The 19,655-nt window shown below is 42.4% G+C and overlaps 1 protein-coding gene across 2 annotated transcripts in view; it reads left to right on the plus strand.

Moving 5' to 3' along the window:
- The window catches only part of TOLLIP (toll interacting protein), a 54,242-nt gene extending 42,481 nt beyond the window's left edge, over positions 1-11,761 (plus strand). For both annotated transcript variants that reach the window (XM_053285874.1, XM_053285875.1), the window contains one exon: positions 3,393-11,761. In XM_053285874.1, the coding sequence (XP_053141849.1) occupies positions 3,393-3,607 (215 nt within the window). In that variant the 3' untranslated portion in view covers positions 3,608-11,761. The remainder of the gene's footprint in view (positions 1-3,392) is intronic.
- Positions 11,762-19,655: the final 7,894 nt, after the last annotated feature.

The raw sequence follows: 19,655 nt of genomic DNA on the forward strand, positions 1-19,655 counted from the left end.
TTTTCAAGTTCTTTGGATTGAGATTTGCAAAACGTGAAACTGTTGTTAGATGCCTAAAGTTCCCATTTGGGGAAAAATGCTTGAAGTGTTTCTCCATAGTGCATGCAGGTAAATGTGTTCCGCTGAAATCAGTTAAGACTGAGATACCAGTTTACACAAAGAACAACCACCATACACTAATTTGCCCGCCTTCTTAAAAGAACTACTTTCCTCAAGGCCACTGCTAGTGTAAATAGGAGACCCATTCATGAGCTCTGGTATTCATCTGGTGCTCTCACATCTAAGAGGAGGAGCAGTTTGCAAGCCCCATTTGCTGTGTTAGGCTGGAAGTGGTGGAAGAGGAAATGAAAGCAACTTGTGTTGCATTTTCTCCTTCTTTGTAATGTTGGAAATAACTGTTGATGAGTCTGATGTTAGTGCAGCACAGTGGACTCATCAGAAAGTGTGTATTGTGACATCCTCACTGATAATGGCAGTATAAAATGTCCAGTCAATTGTCTTGAGGAAGCATGCTTTTCTCATTCTGTAATGTTCAGTATCCAGTATTTGGGGTGGGCAGGCAGAAGATTGGGTGAAGAGATCAAAATACAATGTAACTCCTTAATATTTCTATCCACTACATGTCTCCCTCCTTTGCTGTAAGACATTAGAACTAAACTTGCTGGAAGAATGTCTGTCTAAACAAAAAGGCAAAAGAAATGGCATTTTAAGAGAGATACAGAGGATACTAATGAAAGTTGGTTTTTCTCTGCCTATTGGTAGTGTTTGAAAATGTTCTACAGATAGCTTCATTTAACCCTAGGAAATTATGGGGGTGGGGAAAGAGTACAGGGCTATGAAGGCACTTGGCTGTATTTGAATTGGTTAGATTTTGTAATACTTTTTGTACAATTTGAATTTATTTTCCACACTTTGCATTTGCTTGTTCATTAATAGCCACTGTTTGCTATTAAAACACATTGCCATTTTACATGTACATTTCATTAAGCGCTGTTGCTTGTGCATGCATGCTTCTTGCTACAGTCATGCTGGTGCATTTGTTATCAAGTCTGCTTTATACAATTTGAGGTACTTTGTAATCAGGAAATAATGGGTCATGAACAATTCTGTGTACAGGGAAGTACTGATTATTTCATTAGTGCTTGTCCATTTTAATTTAGGTAGGTTATTTGGTAAATGATTGATGTGTGTCTGTCTTGTCCTGAAAAGTACATTTAATGTTTCCCCTTAACATCATGCTGTCAGCATGATTTTCAGATTATTAGTAGCTATGTTAGTCTCACAGAATGGAACAAAGGAAGCTATACCTCTTTTTAATTGTTTCCAAAACAATCTTTTAAGATGGATTCTCAAACTTGGTCCCCAGATGTTGTTGGACTACAACTCCCATCATCCCCAGCCACAATAACCATGTTGGCTTGGGATGATAGGAGTTGTGGTCCAAAATAATCTGGGGACCAGGTTTGAGAACTCCTGTCATAAGAACTGAAAGTGAACTTTTGAACTATGTAGCTGTCAAAGCAAAAATAAACATTTTAAGTACTGAGCTATGAATTAAGTGCTATTCGACATCCATTTTGTAAATTTGCGTACATATGCTTTTCTAAAAAGGAAACTTGGGTAGCATCCGGAATTGCTATGGCAGAATAATGCAAGCTATTTCTTCCATTCCTTCTCTCTGTAGCCCCTGAGCCCCCCAAAAGCTGTTCTTGAGGGTTGAGGGGGACCCTCTGCAACTGCATGGGATATGACATGGGGTGGCTCAGGGAGAAGGAGAAGTTTGTGGAAACCAGCCGGAGATGCCTTCCACAAGCAAAGCTAGCTGCTGCCCTCTCCTTGCAGACACCTGTGCTGCATCCCATGCTATTGCTGAGGTTCCCTCGACACTAGGGATGTGCCCAAATCAATTTTTTAGATTCAATTTGTGCCCGAATCAAATCTCCCCTGATTTGTTTTGTGTCCGAATTGGTCTCCCGAATCACCCCAGATTTAATTTGGATTTGAATCAATTCGGACCACTATGGTCCCAGGTCCTGGGGGGGCAGCAGATTTGTGTGGTGGGTAGGTCCCCATGGGTGCCACCTACCACCCAAATTTCAAGGCAGTGGGGCACTTGGTTGATTTTTAATGATTATTTTTTTTAGTTTTTACTGATTTTGTATATTTCTGCCATAGGAAATAATGGGGATTTGAAGCCGCCCTATCCTAACCCTAATATGAATCCTCAGCTGCTGCTGCTACTATTATTATTATTATTATTATTATTATTATTTTAAGCTCTTGCCCATATAGAAGTGGAATTATGGGAAAAAATGTGGTCACTATTTTTTCAAGTGTTTGGATTGTCTGATGTATAATAACTTTTCTTCATAATGAATCCCTATGTGGAGTCATTGCACACCTTATTTTATTTTATTTTTATTTTATTTTTCTTTGATTTCTTTGATTTCTTTTGTTCATTTTGACTGTCTTTGGACAGTGCCAACTGTCAACTGCCATGTGTCAACTACACCACCACCACCACCCACACACTGGCATACTTTTTTTTTTTTTTTAGGAATATTGAAGGTGTCTTCATTACACACTTTCATTTCTTCTGTTCATTTTGACCCCACTGCATTGCGGGTGGGGGTGGGGAATTAGTGGCATCCCATGTGCCAACTACCCCCCAACCCGCAAGCCACTGGGCACTCCGTTTTGTATTTTAAGGATTTTTGAGGTATTTAGATTCTTTAGTGTGTAATGAATCCTCATAGGGATTCATTATGAGGAAAGGTAGGGATTCATTATGAGGAAAGGTTATTAGACACCAAAGAGTCTAAACACTTGAAAAATAGTGACCACACACTTCTTCAAGGGCTCCACTTGTACAAGGGCTAGATCTTAGCTTTCTTTTTTAAATGAAAGGTGAGAATCTGGGAAAACTGAAAGGAGCAATCCAATTCTCGAATCAATTTGAATCTGGCATGATTCAGTTTGGACCCGAATCCAGCCAATGGATCACAGGGACGATTTGTTCTGTCTCCAAATCACCTGAATCAGCTAGATTCAGGTACAAATTGATTTGTAGGCTAACAGATTTGCATATCCCTACTCGACATCAACAACCAGTTTTTACATGTTTGTGGTTTTCTGGCCTTGTAAATATTTCTGAAGCAATGCCATGCTTCTGTGATGAATATGACTAAAGTTCATACACCTAAGAAATTTCTAGAAAGGTAGATTTTGGCCACGACTCACTTTGAACCTATGTTTGGTTTTGGAACGTTTAGACTTAATTAACTTCATAGTTTCATTCAGAGTAACTTTCCGGATGTTGATGACATTTTGAAGCAGTATCTTTCTTTTAAGCTCTTACCAATTGTCTTTAATTATCTTGTTCTCTGTTTCAGGAATGCCTGCTGTTTGTAATCCAGGCATGGTACCTGTGGCAGTACCACCTCCTGCAGTCAACCCTCAGCATGTGTGTAATGAAGAGGATCTAAAATCTATCCAGGACATGTTCCCCAACATGGACAGAGAAGTAATCCGTTCAGTGCTAGAAGCCCAGAGAGGGAACAAGGATGCAGCTATCAATTCCTTGCTTCAAATTGCAGAGGAATCCTAGATCCTTCTGCACAGTCCCCATCTTCATTGTTACTGCTACTTTTGATTTGCCAAGCCAGGGATTTAGCTAGAGGAAGAATTTCATGAGAAAGCATCCTGTCTGAGAGATCATGTTCTTCTTTGTTGTTGGACATTTGCACACTTTGTTTTTGCATATGATTTTGTGAAAACCTCAACCATTTTTATCATTTCTGCTACGTATGGTTACATTTCTGTTTTGAGAGGTTGAGTTGGGGTATTTGTGCTCCTGTTCACTCTCATGTTCGTTCTCTCTCAAACAAACAAGCAAACACACAAGCATATTCACCCAGTTTGAACACTATGCAGTAGGGAGCTTGAAGGGGCAGGGGAATTTAGGTTGAAGGATGAGAGCAGGTTGCTGTTTTGTAGAGTGCTTTCATTAAAAAGTTCTCTCTGAATAAATGATCCCTTTCTGTCAGACACAGAAAAGTGATTACAAGGTGCCCTCCTTGTTTGTTCAGTGGTATCTGAACACTGCAGCAATTTGTAACTGTTCTTAGTGTTTCTTGTAACCTTCACAGTCTTTGTAGTAAGAGATCCCCTTGCTCAGTCTATTAATCGGGCGCCAATGCAATATATTTGTTTGATTTTGTATAGTTAGGGCTTAACTGTGATCATCTGGTGTGCTGAAATCTGGAGGTCCTTGTTTCTCTGGACACAGCAGCAAATTTCTAGAACAGAATTGTTTCCTATAATGTGCTTCTGTGTTTACGTGAACTGTTCTTGCCTCTACATTTAAAAGGATGAAAGCAGAATTTTATTCCTCGGATAATTTGACATAATTATTTTATAAACTTCCTTGAAATCAGGGTCATGAAACATTCTTCATTCAGATGTGTGGATGAAACATGCTGTTTTTTTCTTTTTGAAGAGACAGTTTCTTTTCAAGGCATAACTTCTCAGTATACACTCATAATTCAGTGGGCAACAGGTGACCTTAATTCCATTAAAACTGAGGCATATGAAACAATCTCATTTGTGACAATGGAAGAACTAACCATAAAAATACCAACCTCAGTAAATAAAAAGAGGGGGATTGTACATACAGTATACACTGTGTGGTGTTACACCTTAAACATATAGAACTTTGGGATGACTATCAGTAAGTAATGCACTTTAATATGGACTTTTTTCTTATGTATGGTTTGGTGCTTTGATGGTTTTAAAACATTTTAAAATGTGTTCTGTAATTACCGGCCATAATTTGCAGTTGGTCAAGTGTTTGAATATAATACAGACTCTTGCTCGAGAATTGTATTGCTTCGGAAGAAAAGATCTCGTGTTTCATATCCTCCATCTTTCTCCCCCTTTCTCTCTCTCTCTCTCTTTTTTTTTAACTCTTCTCCCTCATATATATATATATATATTAAAGAAACACTCTTGTCCACTAAAATTTTCTTTATCATATCATCATGAATACTCTTGGCATGGCCAGCTATAATTCAGATATTTATTTTTTTAATGATTAAAGTATAGGTGGGAAAATAATTTTTAAATACAGTACCAAAAAATTTATATGTTTTTCTTTCTACTGTTTGATGTTGACACTTAATTGTTGTCCTCCCATTTAGTTAGCAGACTTGGCATTTGTCAGAGCTAATCCCATTCCCTCACCCTTTTGCTTCTTAAATTTATGGATGCAATCTTCTACAGTATTTGTGGGGCGTGTGTATGATTTTTTATTTTTTTTTGCAATGTGCTCTAGAAGAAGGGTGTGTGCGTATGTGTACATGTGCACTGGAAAATTAGCTTTGTCCTTTCTCCCTCATACTTTAGATAACTCCTAAGTGGATGTTATAATAACCATTTGTCAGTAGCATCATAGAACAGTTAACTCTTGTGGCATTTTGTAAGCCAGCAAAAAACTTGGAATAATAATTTATCCTTTAAGGAAAATCTGCCACTATATCAGTGGAAAACATTGGGAAAGACTGCATAATTTAAGGAAACTATTCATAATTTTCTAGATATTTAAGATTGCTCTGAGTTAGCTAGTGATTTTAAGGGTTGCTTGTTTAGGGATGACCTCAGATTGCATATCGGATCCTTTTGGAGCTGAATTGTAAATGCATTAAGACTGTACCTTTACAATCAAGATAGACATGAAAGTGGAAATGTTAGACTAAACTGAGTTTATGGAAGGACCTATGATATGAGACCTGTAGAAAATCTGGGAAGCCTCTGTGATCATTATAGTGCATTCATGTGAAATAGCACAAGAGAATCTCCATGGAATTTGGGCAGTAAATATAGTCAAATTGTTGTTAACATTTTCCTCTGTCATAATGAATAAAATGACAAAACACAATCTCTTATGATATTAACATCCGGCACTCACAGAGTACTGTATTTTCTTCTATGTGGTCTCTGTGTATGCACGCTCCTAGGGATTTTGCACCTGTGCAGAAACACCCTCTGGAACTTACTATAGATTTACCTCAGAATTTTGGCAGGAACCCCACCCCAACTGCCCTCTAAGGAGCATATTCCACCATCTCACTTACAGTTTTTTGTCAACTGCCACAGACTTCATGTCTCTGGAGCTTACTTGGCTGTGCAGTTGGCTTGACCTGTGGGGGGGGAAAGGAAAATTATTTTCTCTCCATTTACCTCCTTTTTTATTTTTAGGAAGAGAAACCTCCTCTTTCTCTTCTAGTACCTTGCCCTTCATGGTTTAGCATTTTTAAAATTTCTTTGCCCCCTCCCCCCACTTATATAAACAAAACAAAGAGAAAAACAAGGAAAAGGCAGGAATTGCCTCCCCTATCATCATATTAAGATAATAAGGAACAGAAGAGGATGGGGAGAATAGTCTGTTCCTATTTTTCAACACCATTTCAACAACCCTACGGGAGTCAGACTCTGCAACTGTGTTTTGTCTGCTGCCTCCAGCATCATGCCTCTTCTTTCACTTTCCGGCATATGGATCAAGGTCAACTTTAAAGTATATTCTCTGTGCAGCAACATTGTCTTCTACTGACAGACATACAAAGTGCCTGCTCCTTGTGGGCAAAGCCCACAGCACTGCATTGTTTATCAAAGTTTTTCCTGCCAATCTCACTGTAACAGAACTTTGTGGCTTCAAGTCCTCCTCTGGGAGCATGCCCTTTCAGCCACTGATACTTTGGCTGCTAACCAGGTGCATTCCCTTCGGCTGCTGAGCCAAAGCCCTCAAGAAGCCAGCATGCAGACGATTCCCAGGGCAACACAAAGAAAAAGTGCAGCTGCAACTGAAACTGCAGGGACTAGTAGTGTGATGCCCCACAGTGCCTGTTCTCATACCTAAGCCTGCCAGACCTGATCACACCCCTGTGCCTTCAGATCCAGAGCATGGACCCAACAGAGGCTGGGAGGATAGGATGGAAGCACCTCTGTGCTCTCCACACCATTTCTGTGATTACTCTCTGGATCCTTGGGAACACAGCAGCAACACCTATCCACCACAATACTGAGATGCGCGCCACTTCTATTATGAGGATGCCTCTGCTTCCCCTTACCACTCATGACATTACTCTGCTCTGTATTGCTCTTATACAGATTGCTGCAATCCCCTACATAACAGACATGCTTATTATTCGTCTGCATGCAGGTACAGATCTTGATCCCACTCTCCCCCGCTTGCCACTGCAAGGATATGAATGCTGCAATTCTTTCTGGCGCTCTAGCATTCTGGCTAGCTCTGACCAACTGACTACCATTAGGTGCTCCAAATCTGTTCCCGCACCTAATCTTCCACCTTCATGGGAGCAAGCCCCCATCATTGCAGCAGCTGACAGCATGCCACAAGAGGGCCACACCTCTTTGACTCCGCCTCCTCTGCCAGAGTTTTGCCTTTCAAAACTCATCATCAGAGTCAGATAAAGAGTCACATTCTTCCAACACCACACAATTGAATTTCAGTCCACCAGAGCCTCTCCTCCCAATGAATGGGTGACTAACCTGAAATCTGATAAACCTATGGAGGATTTCAGGTTCTGCTCAGAACAATTCCTGAGAATGGTTGGTGCCCTTGGTTTAGAAGTGCAACAACCATCCTCAGTCATTAAGGATCCTGTATTTGGTCTGATTTAGGCTGATGCCAACACTCCTATTTCATTACCTATGTTGCCCACCCTCCTAGAGAATTGCCAAGAATGCCTGGGACAAGCCTACCCCAATGCCTGCTACAGTGAAACAGCTTGGACAGATTTGTAAGGTCTAACCTAAAGACTCAACCTTCTCGGTTAAGCACCCCATTCTGTTGTCATGGAATCTGCCCAGTCAAGGTCCAGTGTTTACTGATCACTCCTGTTGACAATCAAGGGCATAAACTTGATACCTTGGGAAGACACATCTATTCCTTTGCCAGCCTTCAACAGAGCATTGCCAACCATCAGGCCTGTATAGCAACATATGTGCATTTCCTGCTGGAGAAACCTTCTCCCTTCTTTGATCAACTCCAAGAAGATCAGAAAAAAGCTGCAATGGTGTTCCTTAATGAGGGTCTGAAAGTCTCCAAACAACAACTCCACTTTGCTCGCCACATGATGGACTGTGGTTCCAGAGCCAGAGCCAGAGCCAGTGCTATATATCTACGTCACCACACATGGTTTAGATCTACATCATTGACACATGAGGCATGATCTCATATTGAAGACCTCCAATAAGGAAGCCCTTTTTGGCCAAAAAACAGATTACACCTTCAAAAGGGTCCAGAAATTGCATTTGACAATTGAAAGGTTAGGTTACACATTAGAATTCATAACTTACCCACTGTTCTCTGGAGTAGATGCAACAATGCCTTCTCCATCCCACCTAGAAGAAATCCAGTCTGTCTTAAAGAGGGGATCTCTTCAGAGCTCTGGGCCTACAAATAGATTTAGCAAAATCTAAATAATCCCTTCTCAGATAGAATTCATTGATACTCTTTTGGTGTCCAAAGTGGCTATGGCCTCATGTCTACCACTGCTTTTCTTCCTGTAGCCTGTCTAAAGATGAGGACCCTACAGCGATGGTTTCTTGACATGTTCACACCTCAGCTCCACCTGCAGTCTCACCCTTTATCTGTGCCACCTCACATTCAGAGGTCAATACATTGGTGGACCCATACCAATAACTTAACATAGGGTAGGCCATTCCACTTGCAACTTCCTCCGGTTACCTTCATTACCGACACACACATGCAGAGCTGGGGTGCCCACCTCAACAAACTGACTGTAGCCAGGTCACGGTTACACGTACAGGACAGACATCACATACATTTCCTTGAGCTTCTTGACATTTTCAAGATGTTGGAAACCTTTTGTGAGCACCTCATAGGGAAATCTGTCATGATCTTGACAAACAATACAACAGCTCTCCCTGTGAACAGACAGAGTGGCACAGGGTCTTGCTCCCTCCTACCTAGCCTTCAGATTTGGGATTGGTACGTAACAAATTGTATTGGGATCATGGCCACTCACATTCAAGGTTCCAAGAATATTGTAGCTGATGCTCTCGGCCGTCAACGACTTTCATCTCACAAACTGCACCTCCATCCCGGAACCCTCTCCCAGGGTTTATGTCACTGGGGAAGCCCATCAGTTGACCTTTTTGCAGCGAGCGCCAACATCACTGCTGCCTGTTTTGCAGCAGGGCTGACCACAACCACAAGTCTATTGGTAATGCCTTCCTTTAGTTCTGAGGCAAGGGCCTTTTATAAATATCCCCCCCCTTCCCCTAATCCCCAGGGTCCTCCAGAAAGTCACCAGGGACAGTGCAAACTGTATTATAGTCACTCCTTGGTGGCCTAGGCAACCATGGTTCCCTACCCTGCTCTCCCTGTCAAACCACATCTTTTCCCCAGCATCCTTACCTGTTGATCATGGACAATGACACCTGCCTCAATCTGTACATCACATCCCTTTGATTAACTGCCTAGAGTATACAGATGCACCATCAGTAAACAAGGAACTTCTACAGGCTGCCAAGAAGCCTTCCGTTCAGAAATCTTATAAAGCTAAGTAAAAACCTTTTCTGTTTATACTCGGGAGAAAGTCTCCCCTTCTGGTGTTTCATTTGACTTTATTCTTTCGTACCTTCTATCCCTGAAAAAGAATGGTTTATCCTTGGCATCTTTGAGTCAATTTCTGCCTCTCAAGCTACTTGGTCTCTGTTTTCTTCTAGAACTGTTAAAACATTTTTATGCACTTGTGCACCTCTACCCTCCAGTTCCTAAGCTACCTTCTGCTTGGGATCCACAGTTAGTGCTTATACAACTAACTAGAAAATTGTTTGAGCCCTTGGACACCTGCAGCCTCTAACTGCTGACTTGAAAAACAGTGTTCTTGGTGGCGATCACATCTGCCAGAAGGGCAAACAAATTCAGGGCTGTGACCCACCCTTTTCACTTCTCATAAGGATGGAGTTGTGTTACATCCAGACTTCTCATTTTTACCCAAGGTGATCTCTGATTTTCATTTGTCTCAAGACATTAGCTCAGGTCTCTTTCTAGCTTTGGATCTTGGCTCCTCTAATCCATCTTTGCATGAAGCTGCTCGCGCCATCCAGCTTATGTAGCTTGCTATGATCCCTACAGTGTGCTATACACAGAGACAACATAGAAGAAAGTCAGGTATCTTACCTGTAACTGTAGTTCTTCTAGTGGTCATCTGTGTATGCACATGACCCACCTTTCCTCCCCACTGTAGCCACTTTGCAATCCTTCTTGTGCTCTGTGGTCACTCAGACTGAAGTTAGAAGGGTGGAATATACTCCTTAGAGGACAGTTGGGGTGGGGTTCTCACCAAAATTCTGAGGTAAAGCTATAGTAAGTTCCAGAGGGTGTTTCTGCACAGGTGTAAAATCCCTGGAGTGTGCATACATAGATGGCCACTACAAGGACTACACTTACAGGTAAGAAACCTGCCTTGCTTTGTCATAAAAAGTAAAAGGGATAGTCATAAGCATGACCATATTTATGTGCATATCTCTTCTTGATTGCTGCCTAGATGTTTCCTTTCTAAACCATACAAACAAGCGTATACTGTTCCTACAGACAGCCCTCTTCGTTGATGCATAGTTTGCCCCATGTTCACTAAACTTGGGGTGAGGGGAATGCGAGCATTCTGACATGTTCCGTTCTCGGTATATTCATCACTTGTCTGCAGTGGAGCGCTGAATGCAGAAAGAATCCCCCCCCCCCCAGGATTCTAAATTGTGTTCCCATGTCTAGTGTTTGCTTCTGCAGGCAAGCACTAAATACACAGAAGTCAAGGGTATGACCAGGAAGCATACCAGTGCATACCAGTGAATAGCAAGCAAAGAGGGTTCGACTTGAAAAGAATTCCCATGGGTTTCAGTACAATTCATCTTTAAATACGTTTGCATAAGATTGGGCTGCAATTTGAGGTGCAGAAAAGGGATGTACATGAATTGTGGTTAGAGCACCAGTTTGGCGCTGCAGGGAGGGGAGCAGGAGCTTTAAGAAAGAGGAGAGCAGGTACCAGCTCTCTGCTGCCCCATGAAGCTTCCTCCGCCGGAGTGTCCCTGCCCCGCCCCAGCAGGAAGCTGCATGGGGTAGCAAAGAGCCAGTAAGGGCCTGCTCTCCTCTTTCTTAAGGCTCCTGCTCCCCTCCCCGCAGTGCCAAACCAGTACTCGAACCGTGGTTTGTGCACACCCCTAGTGCAGAACTGAAACCTATCACTCACCTGTCATTTAAATTAAATGCTGTGTTACGCACAACTGAGTACCAGTTTTACATGCTCCATGTAACAGAACGGCATATTCAGCTTTGTACATCTCTTAAACATCCCTTCGCAGCCTAGAAGCTGCTTTAAAACTCTGATATCTGCTGAAGGTTGAACTGCTGTTGGCACTAGCTTCAAACCTGCTAAGAGACCTGTGTGTGGTTAAATCCAGGAATATTTTTGTCTAGCTAGATGCTTGCCACCTTCTGTACTGCTGTTTGAGTTCACGCTGATGGTACCAAGTGCGTCTCTTTGCAGATATTATTGCTTGTGTTAGCTGACCTGTAATACTGTATAGAGGATGTTTTGCTGTAATAATTCTGAAGACATTTTTAAATTGTATTGAGGTCCAGATATTTGTCTCTTGCATTGTGAAATCTTTTTCCATTCTATCTAATTTAATAAATGTACACTGTCTACCAAAAAAAGTATGATTCTTTAAAGAAAATGATATTCTTCACAACATGATAGTTGATTCTGGAGTTTGGGAATTGATGACATTTAGGCAACTTTAGCATAGTATTAGCATTTCTTCTTAAGTTCAAAATTTATTTATTTCTCATATTTCTTTACCACCTGATATGTCTCTAGGCAGTGTATAAAAATTAAAATATTTAAAAGTTACATATTAAAATACATAACAATAAAAACAATAGAGTAAAATAGATATTAAAACAGGTTTTTAAAAATATTAAGATTCTATTTAAAAGCCTGTGAAAACAGGAGAATCTTGAGATTCTTCCTGAATACAAACAGAGAACGAGATGCTCTTATTTCAATAGGAAGCATATTCCAAAGCCCTGGGGCAGCCACAGAGAACTGTCCCAGATAATTGTACAAAGCTTCTCTGTTTGATTTCTTAAAGGAATATCCATAACGCAAAGACAGCTTGCTAGAAGGATAGATCAAATAAGCTGAGAACTAGTGTAGTTCAGTGTTGCATTTCAGCTAAGGAAATCTGGAGTCGCACCATACACTGCATTTTTTGCTGTTCAATAGTGATCAGATTTATACAACTTGGAAAACCAGATGTGCTTATACTGTATTACTGAAAAATATCAGCATTCACAGAAACTGATGGGCTGAAGATGAGGGCTTTTCATATTTGTTCTGTATGGAAGAGCAGAAGGTAAGAAAAACCAAGACTCCAGTCCTAAGCATGCATAGCTGAGAAGAAAACACTACTGAAATCAGCCCGACTTGTTTCTGAGTACACATAGTTAAGATTGGTCTGCAAGATGAAATTGCTCCAGGAAAGGGTTTCCAGATAATCACTGAAACAATTGTTTATCTTTTTAGTCATAGGCCATTATACCATTTTTAGTTCAATGTCCTGTCCATAAGATAATGAGTACTGGTAGAATATCAAATGAAAGCAGGCCTCCCCCCTCCCACCAGCTAGCATTTCAAGGTATTGAAATGTAAGTATTCCAGCTAGCATTTCAAGGTATTTAACTGGGGGACTATTATTTAGTTCCCCCACCCACGAGTCCATGAATCAAAAAGGGGTGAAAGAATGCACTCCAAAGGGGGCAAAGGGTCTGACCCACACCAGGGGTTAATCAGTAACTACAAGATCCACCATCCCCTGTACCCTCAGATGAGTCTGAGGAGAGCATGATGCCACTATTGAAAAACATTGCTACTAATTCCACCTCTAATCTCAAGATATCATCTACCACTTGAGGGTGTGGGTGCCCTCTAGTAGAGGGATGTCTAATGCCTGGATAATGTTCTTTCCAAACTGATTGATTTAAGTGCCGTCAAGTTGGTGTTGACTGTTAGTGACCACATAGATAGATTTTCTCCAGGATGATCTGTCTTCAACTTAGCCTTTAAGGTCTCTCAATGGTGCATTCATTGCTGTCGTGATTGAGTCCATCCACCTTGCTAATGGTCGTCCTCTTCTCTTTCCTTCATCTTTTCCCAGCATTGTGGACTTCTCAAGGGAGCTGGGTTTTTACATAAAGTGTCAAAAGTATGATAGTTTGAGCCTAGTCATTTGTGCCCTGAGTGAAAATTCTGGATTGGTTTGTTCTATGATCCTTTTGTTTGTTTTCTTGACTGTCCATGGCATCCTCTAAAGTCTTCTGCAGCACCAAAGTTCAAAAGCAGGCATCCCCAAACTGCCGCCCTCCAGATGTTGCTGAACTACAACTTCCAGCATACCCAGCCACAAAAAAGTGTGTCTAGGGATGCTGGGAGTTGTAGTTTAGCAACATCTGGAGGGCGGCAGTTTGGGGATGCCTGTTCAAACGCATCAATAGTTTTTCTGTCTTCTTCAAAGTTCAGCTTTCTCATCCATAGAGTGCTACAGGAAAAACCATTGTCCAGCTGATTCTAATCTTTGTAGGTATAGACATGTCATGGCATCTCAACAGGGGCATAACCAGGGTAGGGCAGGCAGGGCAAGTGCCTGCCATGCCCCGCCCCCACCCCCACCCCCACCAAGACAAAAATTTCTTTAAAATATTTTATTAAAAAAAATTTTCCGAGTCCGGACCGCCAGTGGCACCCCCCCTCCCCCCCCCTCGGTGCAGGCGTGCTTCACAACTCGCCAGTCGCGAGATCTGTCTGGGTGGGGAGGGCGCTCTCCCATTGGCTCCTGGTGGTGAGGGAAGGAGTGGAGAGCGTGCACCGCACAGCTGGACGATGATGAGCAGCACAGCGTGCTGCCCTCGTGTGTGCTGCTGCCGCTGCTGTTCGTAGCCCGCCTGGCTGCTGACGCGAGAAGAAGGGAGTAGACAGGAACAAAAATTCATTTATTCTGCTTTCTGCCCTTGTGAACTCACTGACTCTTTCTTGCCACCAAAGTAAGTGTGCTTACAAAGTAAGTGTGCAGGATTTGAACCCTTGCCGCCAAAGTAAGTTCAAGATGAACTTGATGTACTACAACTTCTTATTCTTATTATTTTTACAAGTTGTTATTTATAACTTACAAGTTATAGAGCTAGTCAAGGCGAGCAATTTCCCGCGCTAAGTGCCAAGCGATTCCCTGCCTGCCTAGCCTGCGCTCAACACCACACTATCTACGATTCTGCTGGGGTGCGGGATGTTGGGCGGGCCAGTTGCCTGAGCCCATGCACCCTGCTCCTCATCCCCCTCTTCACTCAGCCTTCGTTGTTGGGCTGGAGTGGAGGAGATGACGTCATGTCCTCTTTGTAGCCTCCATCCTCAGGAAAGCTCCCCTCCCCAACATGGCACCGTAGCCAGCCCTCAGGGGCTCGGCCGCAGCGGGAGAAAGCAGAGACCCTCCCTCCCTGGATGCCTTTGCCAGCCCAGAGTCTCTCTCGGCTGGGGAAAGCCAACCCCACAGTACCTATTTCTTAGTAGCTACTGTCTGTGAAGAAATGCAGCCCTGCAGCTTTGGATGGGGCTGTGCGGGGGTGGGGGTTGGAAGCAGCGGACTGAGCAGCCCTCTCCTCTACAAGGTCAACAGGAGAATATCCTTTCCAAGGTTACCAAGTGCTAGTCTGTGGTGTGTTTCTCGACTGCTGATCCTTTACTATTGACGGTTGATCCTAAAAGGCAGAAGCAATCCACCACTTCAATGTCTTCATTATCAATTCTGAGGCTGGTTGCTGTACCTGTTGTCATTAGTTTATTCTTCTTTTCATTTAGTCATCGTCCCATTTTTTCACTATGCTCCTTGGCTTTCATTACTAGAGTTTGCAGATCATCCACATTCTCAGCTATCAGAGTGGTGTCATCAGCGTAGTACAGGTGATTGATGTTTCTTTCTCCAACTTTAAAACCACGTTCATCTCCTTCCAATCCAGCTTCTCTCAGTATATGTTCAACATATAAGCTGAATAAATAAGGAGAAAGTATACAGCCTTGTCTTTCTCCTTTGCTGATCTGGAATCAGTCTGTTTCACCATGTTCTGTCTGGGCTGTGGCTTCCTGTCCAGTGTATAGGTTTCTCATGAGCACAATGAGATGTTCTGGGACACCCATTTTCCTAAGGATATTCCACAGCTTGACATGGTCGACGCAACTGAAGGCTTTTCTGTAGTCAATAAAGAACGTATCGACTTTTTTTGTATTCTTTAGCTTTTTCAATTATCCAGGATGCATCAGCAATGATGTCTCCTGTTGCTCCGCCTTTTCTGGAACCAGCTTGAACATCCGGCATTTCTTTTCCTACATTGAGCTATAATCTGCATTGGATGATCCTGAGCATTATTTTGCTAGCATGTGAAATTAATCTGTTCAGTCTCCTTTCTTTGGTATTGGTATGCATACTGACCTCTTCCAATCTGTTGGCCATTGTGTCATTCTCCAAATCTGCTGGCATAGTTTGGTTAGAGCCTTGACTGATTCTTCTGTTGCCTGTCATATTTCTGTAGCTATTCCATCAGTTCCTGTAGCCTTCCTACTTGGTAATGACCAGAGTGCTGATCCAACTTCATCTTCCCGTACTAGAGGTTCTTGCAAGTAGGGAATATCTTCTAGAGTATCTTGGATGTTGACGTACCTGCTGTACAGATTTTCAGTATACTCCTCCCATCTCTGTTTGATCTTGTCTGAATTGAACAAAAATGGGTTTTTACAGAGGCACTCTGTATGGGATGGGATGTTGAGGCTATTCCACAAATGGGGTACAACCACTGAAAAGTCCATCTCCCTAGTAGCCACCTACCTCACCTGGTTTGGCTCCCAATGGTGGTACAGTGGCGAGCCTTCTTAGGTAGCCTGCCGCTTTACCCAGGTTTTGGGCGTGAGTGTTCCCAAATACCAGATTAACCGATCGTGTGTCTGCCACAGCTGCTTGCAGCCACAGCGGACACACTTGGGGGAGAGGGCTCCAAATAATGCACCATGCACTTGTGTGGTGCATTATTGGGGCAGTGGAGGTGAGGGACCACACGGCGGCGCTTCTCTGAGCCTGAGCCTCGGAGCGTGCCGGTGAGGCTCAGCCAGCCCACAGGAGAACCACCATTCGTCTGGGCAGGTGATCTGACCATCCAGCGACGTTCTTCAGATCATCTGTGGGGAGGTAAGCACTTTTGGGTTTCCTCCCTGCAAAAGAGGGTAGCCCTTCTCACTGATCATGAGAAGGGCTTCAGTCCGCTTCCTCCAAAAGTGTCTGGAGCTGGTCAGCCGCTACGTGCTCAAGCACCTTGCCCAGGTAGGGAATATTGGCCATAAGCCTATAGTTGTTTACATCCTCTGGGTCCAGACTGGGTTTCTTTGCATGGCAGACAGTGCAGTGGTGGCCAGAGCAGGGGGAGGGCAAATGGAGCCTAATTGCCCCCCGCTCAAATATTTTAAAAACTTGGGAGAGACCAAGGTTTTTGCCCAAGCAACATGGCAGCCCTACGGCTTATTTCAACTCTTACTTGCTTTCCTTCAGTGCTATCTGGTCATACCTTTTGATTGCAGTGTCTTTGTAGCAGTTGAAGACAACATCTACTCTGCTTCAAGGTTCCTTGAAACTGGACATAATGTTCTGTACATAAGCATCCGTATAGCCTCTCAAGGTCATTGCATCCTTGGGTTTACCCACCTTAATAATTAATAAATATACTAAGTATTAAGTTTTTCTTTCATTTTCAGCTGTATGTGTCATTTTACATAAAATTAGCACAGTCTTTTAGCCATCATATAGTCACTGATAATTGAGCAATGAAGCACCTTTTAAAGGTGGTGGTTCTCTTTATTGATTTGGGGGAGAACTGGCCCTGTCCATCCCCAGCACAGCATCCCTCCAGTGGTTGTGGCTGGTGTCTATCTTTTGTTTCTTTTTTTAGATTGAGAGCCCTTTGGGGACAGTGAGCCATTTTAGCCATCTATTTATATCTATGTAGACTGCTTTGGGGACTTCTTGTTTAAAAGTGGTATATAAATATTCATCATATTCGTACTATTACCATCAGAAACACATAGACTACTGTAATTCAGTTCCATTTGTTTCTTGAACTGGAAAGATGAGTTTTCTGGTAGTGGAGATGTTCCTTTATTTTAAAAAACTTTCCACCTTATAGCAGGAAGTCTGCGCAAATATAATTTCTAATGCCTTTTCTGAGATTTGCCTTTAGACTGTTATCCAGTGGTGTGCCAATAGGTGTGATGAACTGCTGCTGCTTTTCTTCCCACACTCCCTGAATTCGGAAAGGAAGATGGTGACTGAGTGACAGAAGAAGTATGGAGGAGGTGAGAGAGGTAGCCTAGAGAGTCTCTGGAGAGATGCTCTAGGCTTCTATTAGCTTTTTCACTTCCATTTCAAATTTGGAAAATGTAGGAGGGAGAGTGACAGTGGACAGGAAAACTGGATAGAGGCAGCCAGTAGATACTGGCCCCTGCTCCCCACTCAGCTAATCTGCTATATCCAAGGCTTCATGGATGAGCTGGCCTTGATCAGTATTTAGTAGCAGAATACCCAAACATTTTAATGTGCTTTCAATTTCTAAAGGATTATTCCAAATTAATAAATATATTTAGGTATATCTTCAGTCACAGTAAACTTATATAAACAGTTTTCATTTCCAGCATTATAGAGCAGTTGCAATCCGTTAATAGCACAATATTAAATAAGAAGTCTAAGAAGTATTTGTGAATTATCACCATTGCCAAATCCTAGTCCTATGATGGGTTAACATTACCCTCCTCTGACTATCCTACACAGATTTGCAGCTTTCTTTTCAGTCATAACATACATTCAAAAGTGATGCTGTATTATTTTCCTCCATATTACCTGAAATTCATCTGCCTATGGGAAAGGAGATCAAACTAACCAAGTCAAAAGAATTGGCACAGAACAAGAATAATGGCTAGGATTGTTTTCTGTTGTGCTTTGGTAAAATAGTGTTGGATTGGCTGAGAAAGTGTATCAACTTGAGGAGAGGTGTGAGAATGTTCAGGACCTGAGATAAAGAATCTGCTTTTGTCTTGAAGCACAATTGGTCCCATTTACCTTTTTTCAGAAGCTCATCAGGCCTGGTCATCCTGAAATGGCCAAGCATGGCTGCTGCTTCTCCCCCCGCCCGCCCGCCATTAAATTCAGCTCACTTGCTGTCTCAATGACTATCATAAATCTTATTCCTAAAAAGTGATGTCTGTGGGAGGATATTTGAATTCTACTGAAGTATTTTGTTAATGCGTTTATAGTTCTTTGCTGGAAATACTTGAAAATGTAGGAAATCAGCTCAAAATTGTGCCAGTTAACTTATCTCTGGGGTACAGTACTTCAGAAGAAACAGAAGAATGATTTATGTGGCATTCAGGGTTTTGGCAGTATCACTCAGCATGGAGGTAAAAGAGAGCGGCATTCCTTTTGCAGACCTCAGGGCAGAGCCTCATGAAATAGTTTAGAATAAATGCCCTTGTGAGACCAGGAGGGACCCCACATGCTACAGCATTATTCGAAGCAAGAAAACACGCTCTCTCTCTCGCTCTCCATGCCAATACTAAAGCAACATCACAACAATGACTGAGCACCAAGCTCGTGACTGAGCACCAAGCTCGTGTTTTCAGATTGAAGGCTTCCCGCTGTCACCACCTCTCACTAGACAAAGCCACCATGCCAGCTGAGAAAAATCAGAGCTTAATTAATGTAGTGTGACAATGCCATCAGTTGTGAGCAAGCAGCAGGAGGATTGTGTTATGCTTGTATCTGCATAAAACATACACCCCAACTTGCTGCAGTAAAAGATATTTTATTGCATATTTGGTTGCTTTGACCTTTTCACAAAGAATACTTATTTTGTACTCTGTCAAATAGTGGGAGAATAGAACAATGCTTTGGGGGGATGAGTCAAAATATAGTTCATCTAGACAACACAATTTCTAATTTGGACTTTCTCTGTGGCTGTTTCTGGAGAAGCAGCACGTTTTTCAACTTCTTTCTAAGCAGCCCATAGCATACTGCAAGATAGGATGCAAAACGCCAGGGCTGACATACTTACTGCACAAGAGTACATCAGCCTAAATGCTGCATTGGTGCAACTTGTGTAAGTTGTACAATGCAAAATTTGCACCAATTGCATTACATAAGCATAATAAGCCTATTATTTCTAGTGAGTTCTTGTGTTACACAATTTGCACAAAGGTTGCATTTGTGCAAATGCAACATTACTTACTAGACTGACATAGTACCCTGTCAGTCTTGTGCAGCATGTCAGTCAGTCATTGTTCCCTGAGTTCCTGCTCTGTAAGTATGGCCCATATTTGGGCCCTTCTCCATTGCTGCTCCTGAACTTTGGAATGCACTCCCCATGGAAATAAGAGCCTCCCCATCTCTGGCAACTTTTTAAAAGGCACTGAAGACACCTTCATTCAAAAAATACATATGTATGCCAAAAAGCCTTTAAAAAAAAAGAC

This window comes from Hemicordylus capensis, chromosome 1 (genome assembly GCF_027244095.1).
Source record: "Hemicordylus capensis ecotype Gifberg chromosome 1, rHemCap1.1.pri, whole genome shotgun sequence".
In the NCBI taxonomy this organism is placed as follows: Eukaryota; Metazoa; Chordata; class Lepidosauria; order Squamata; family Cordylidae; genus Hemicordylus; species Hemicordylus capensis.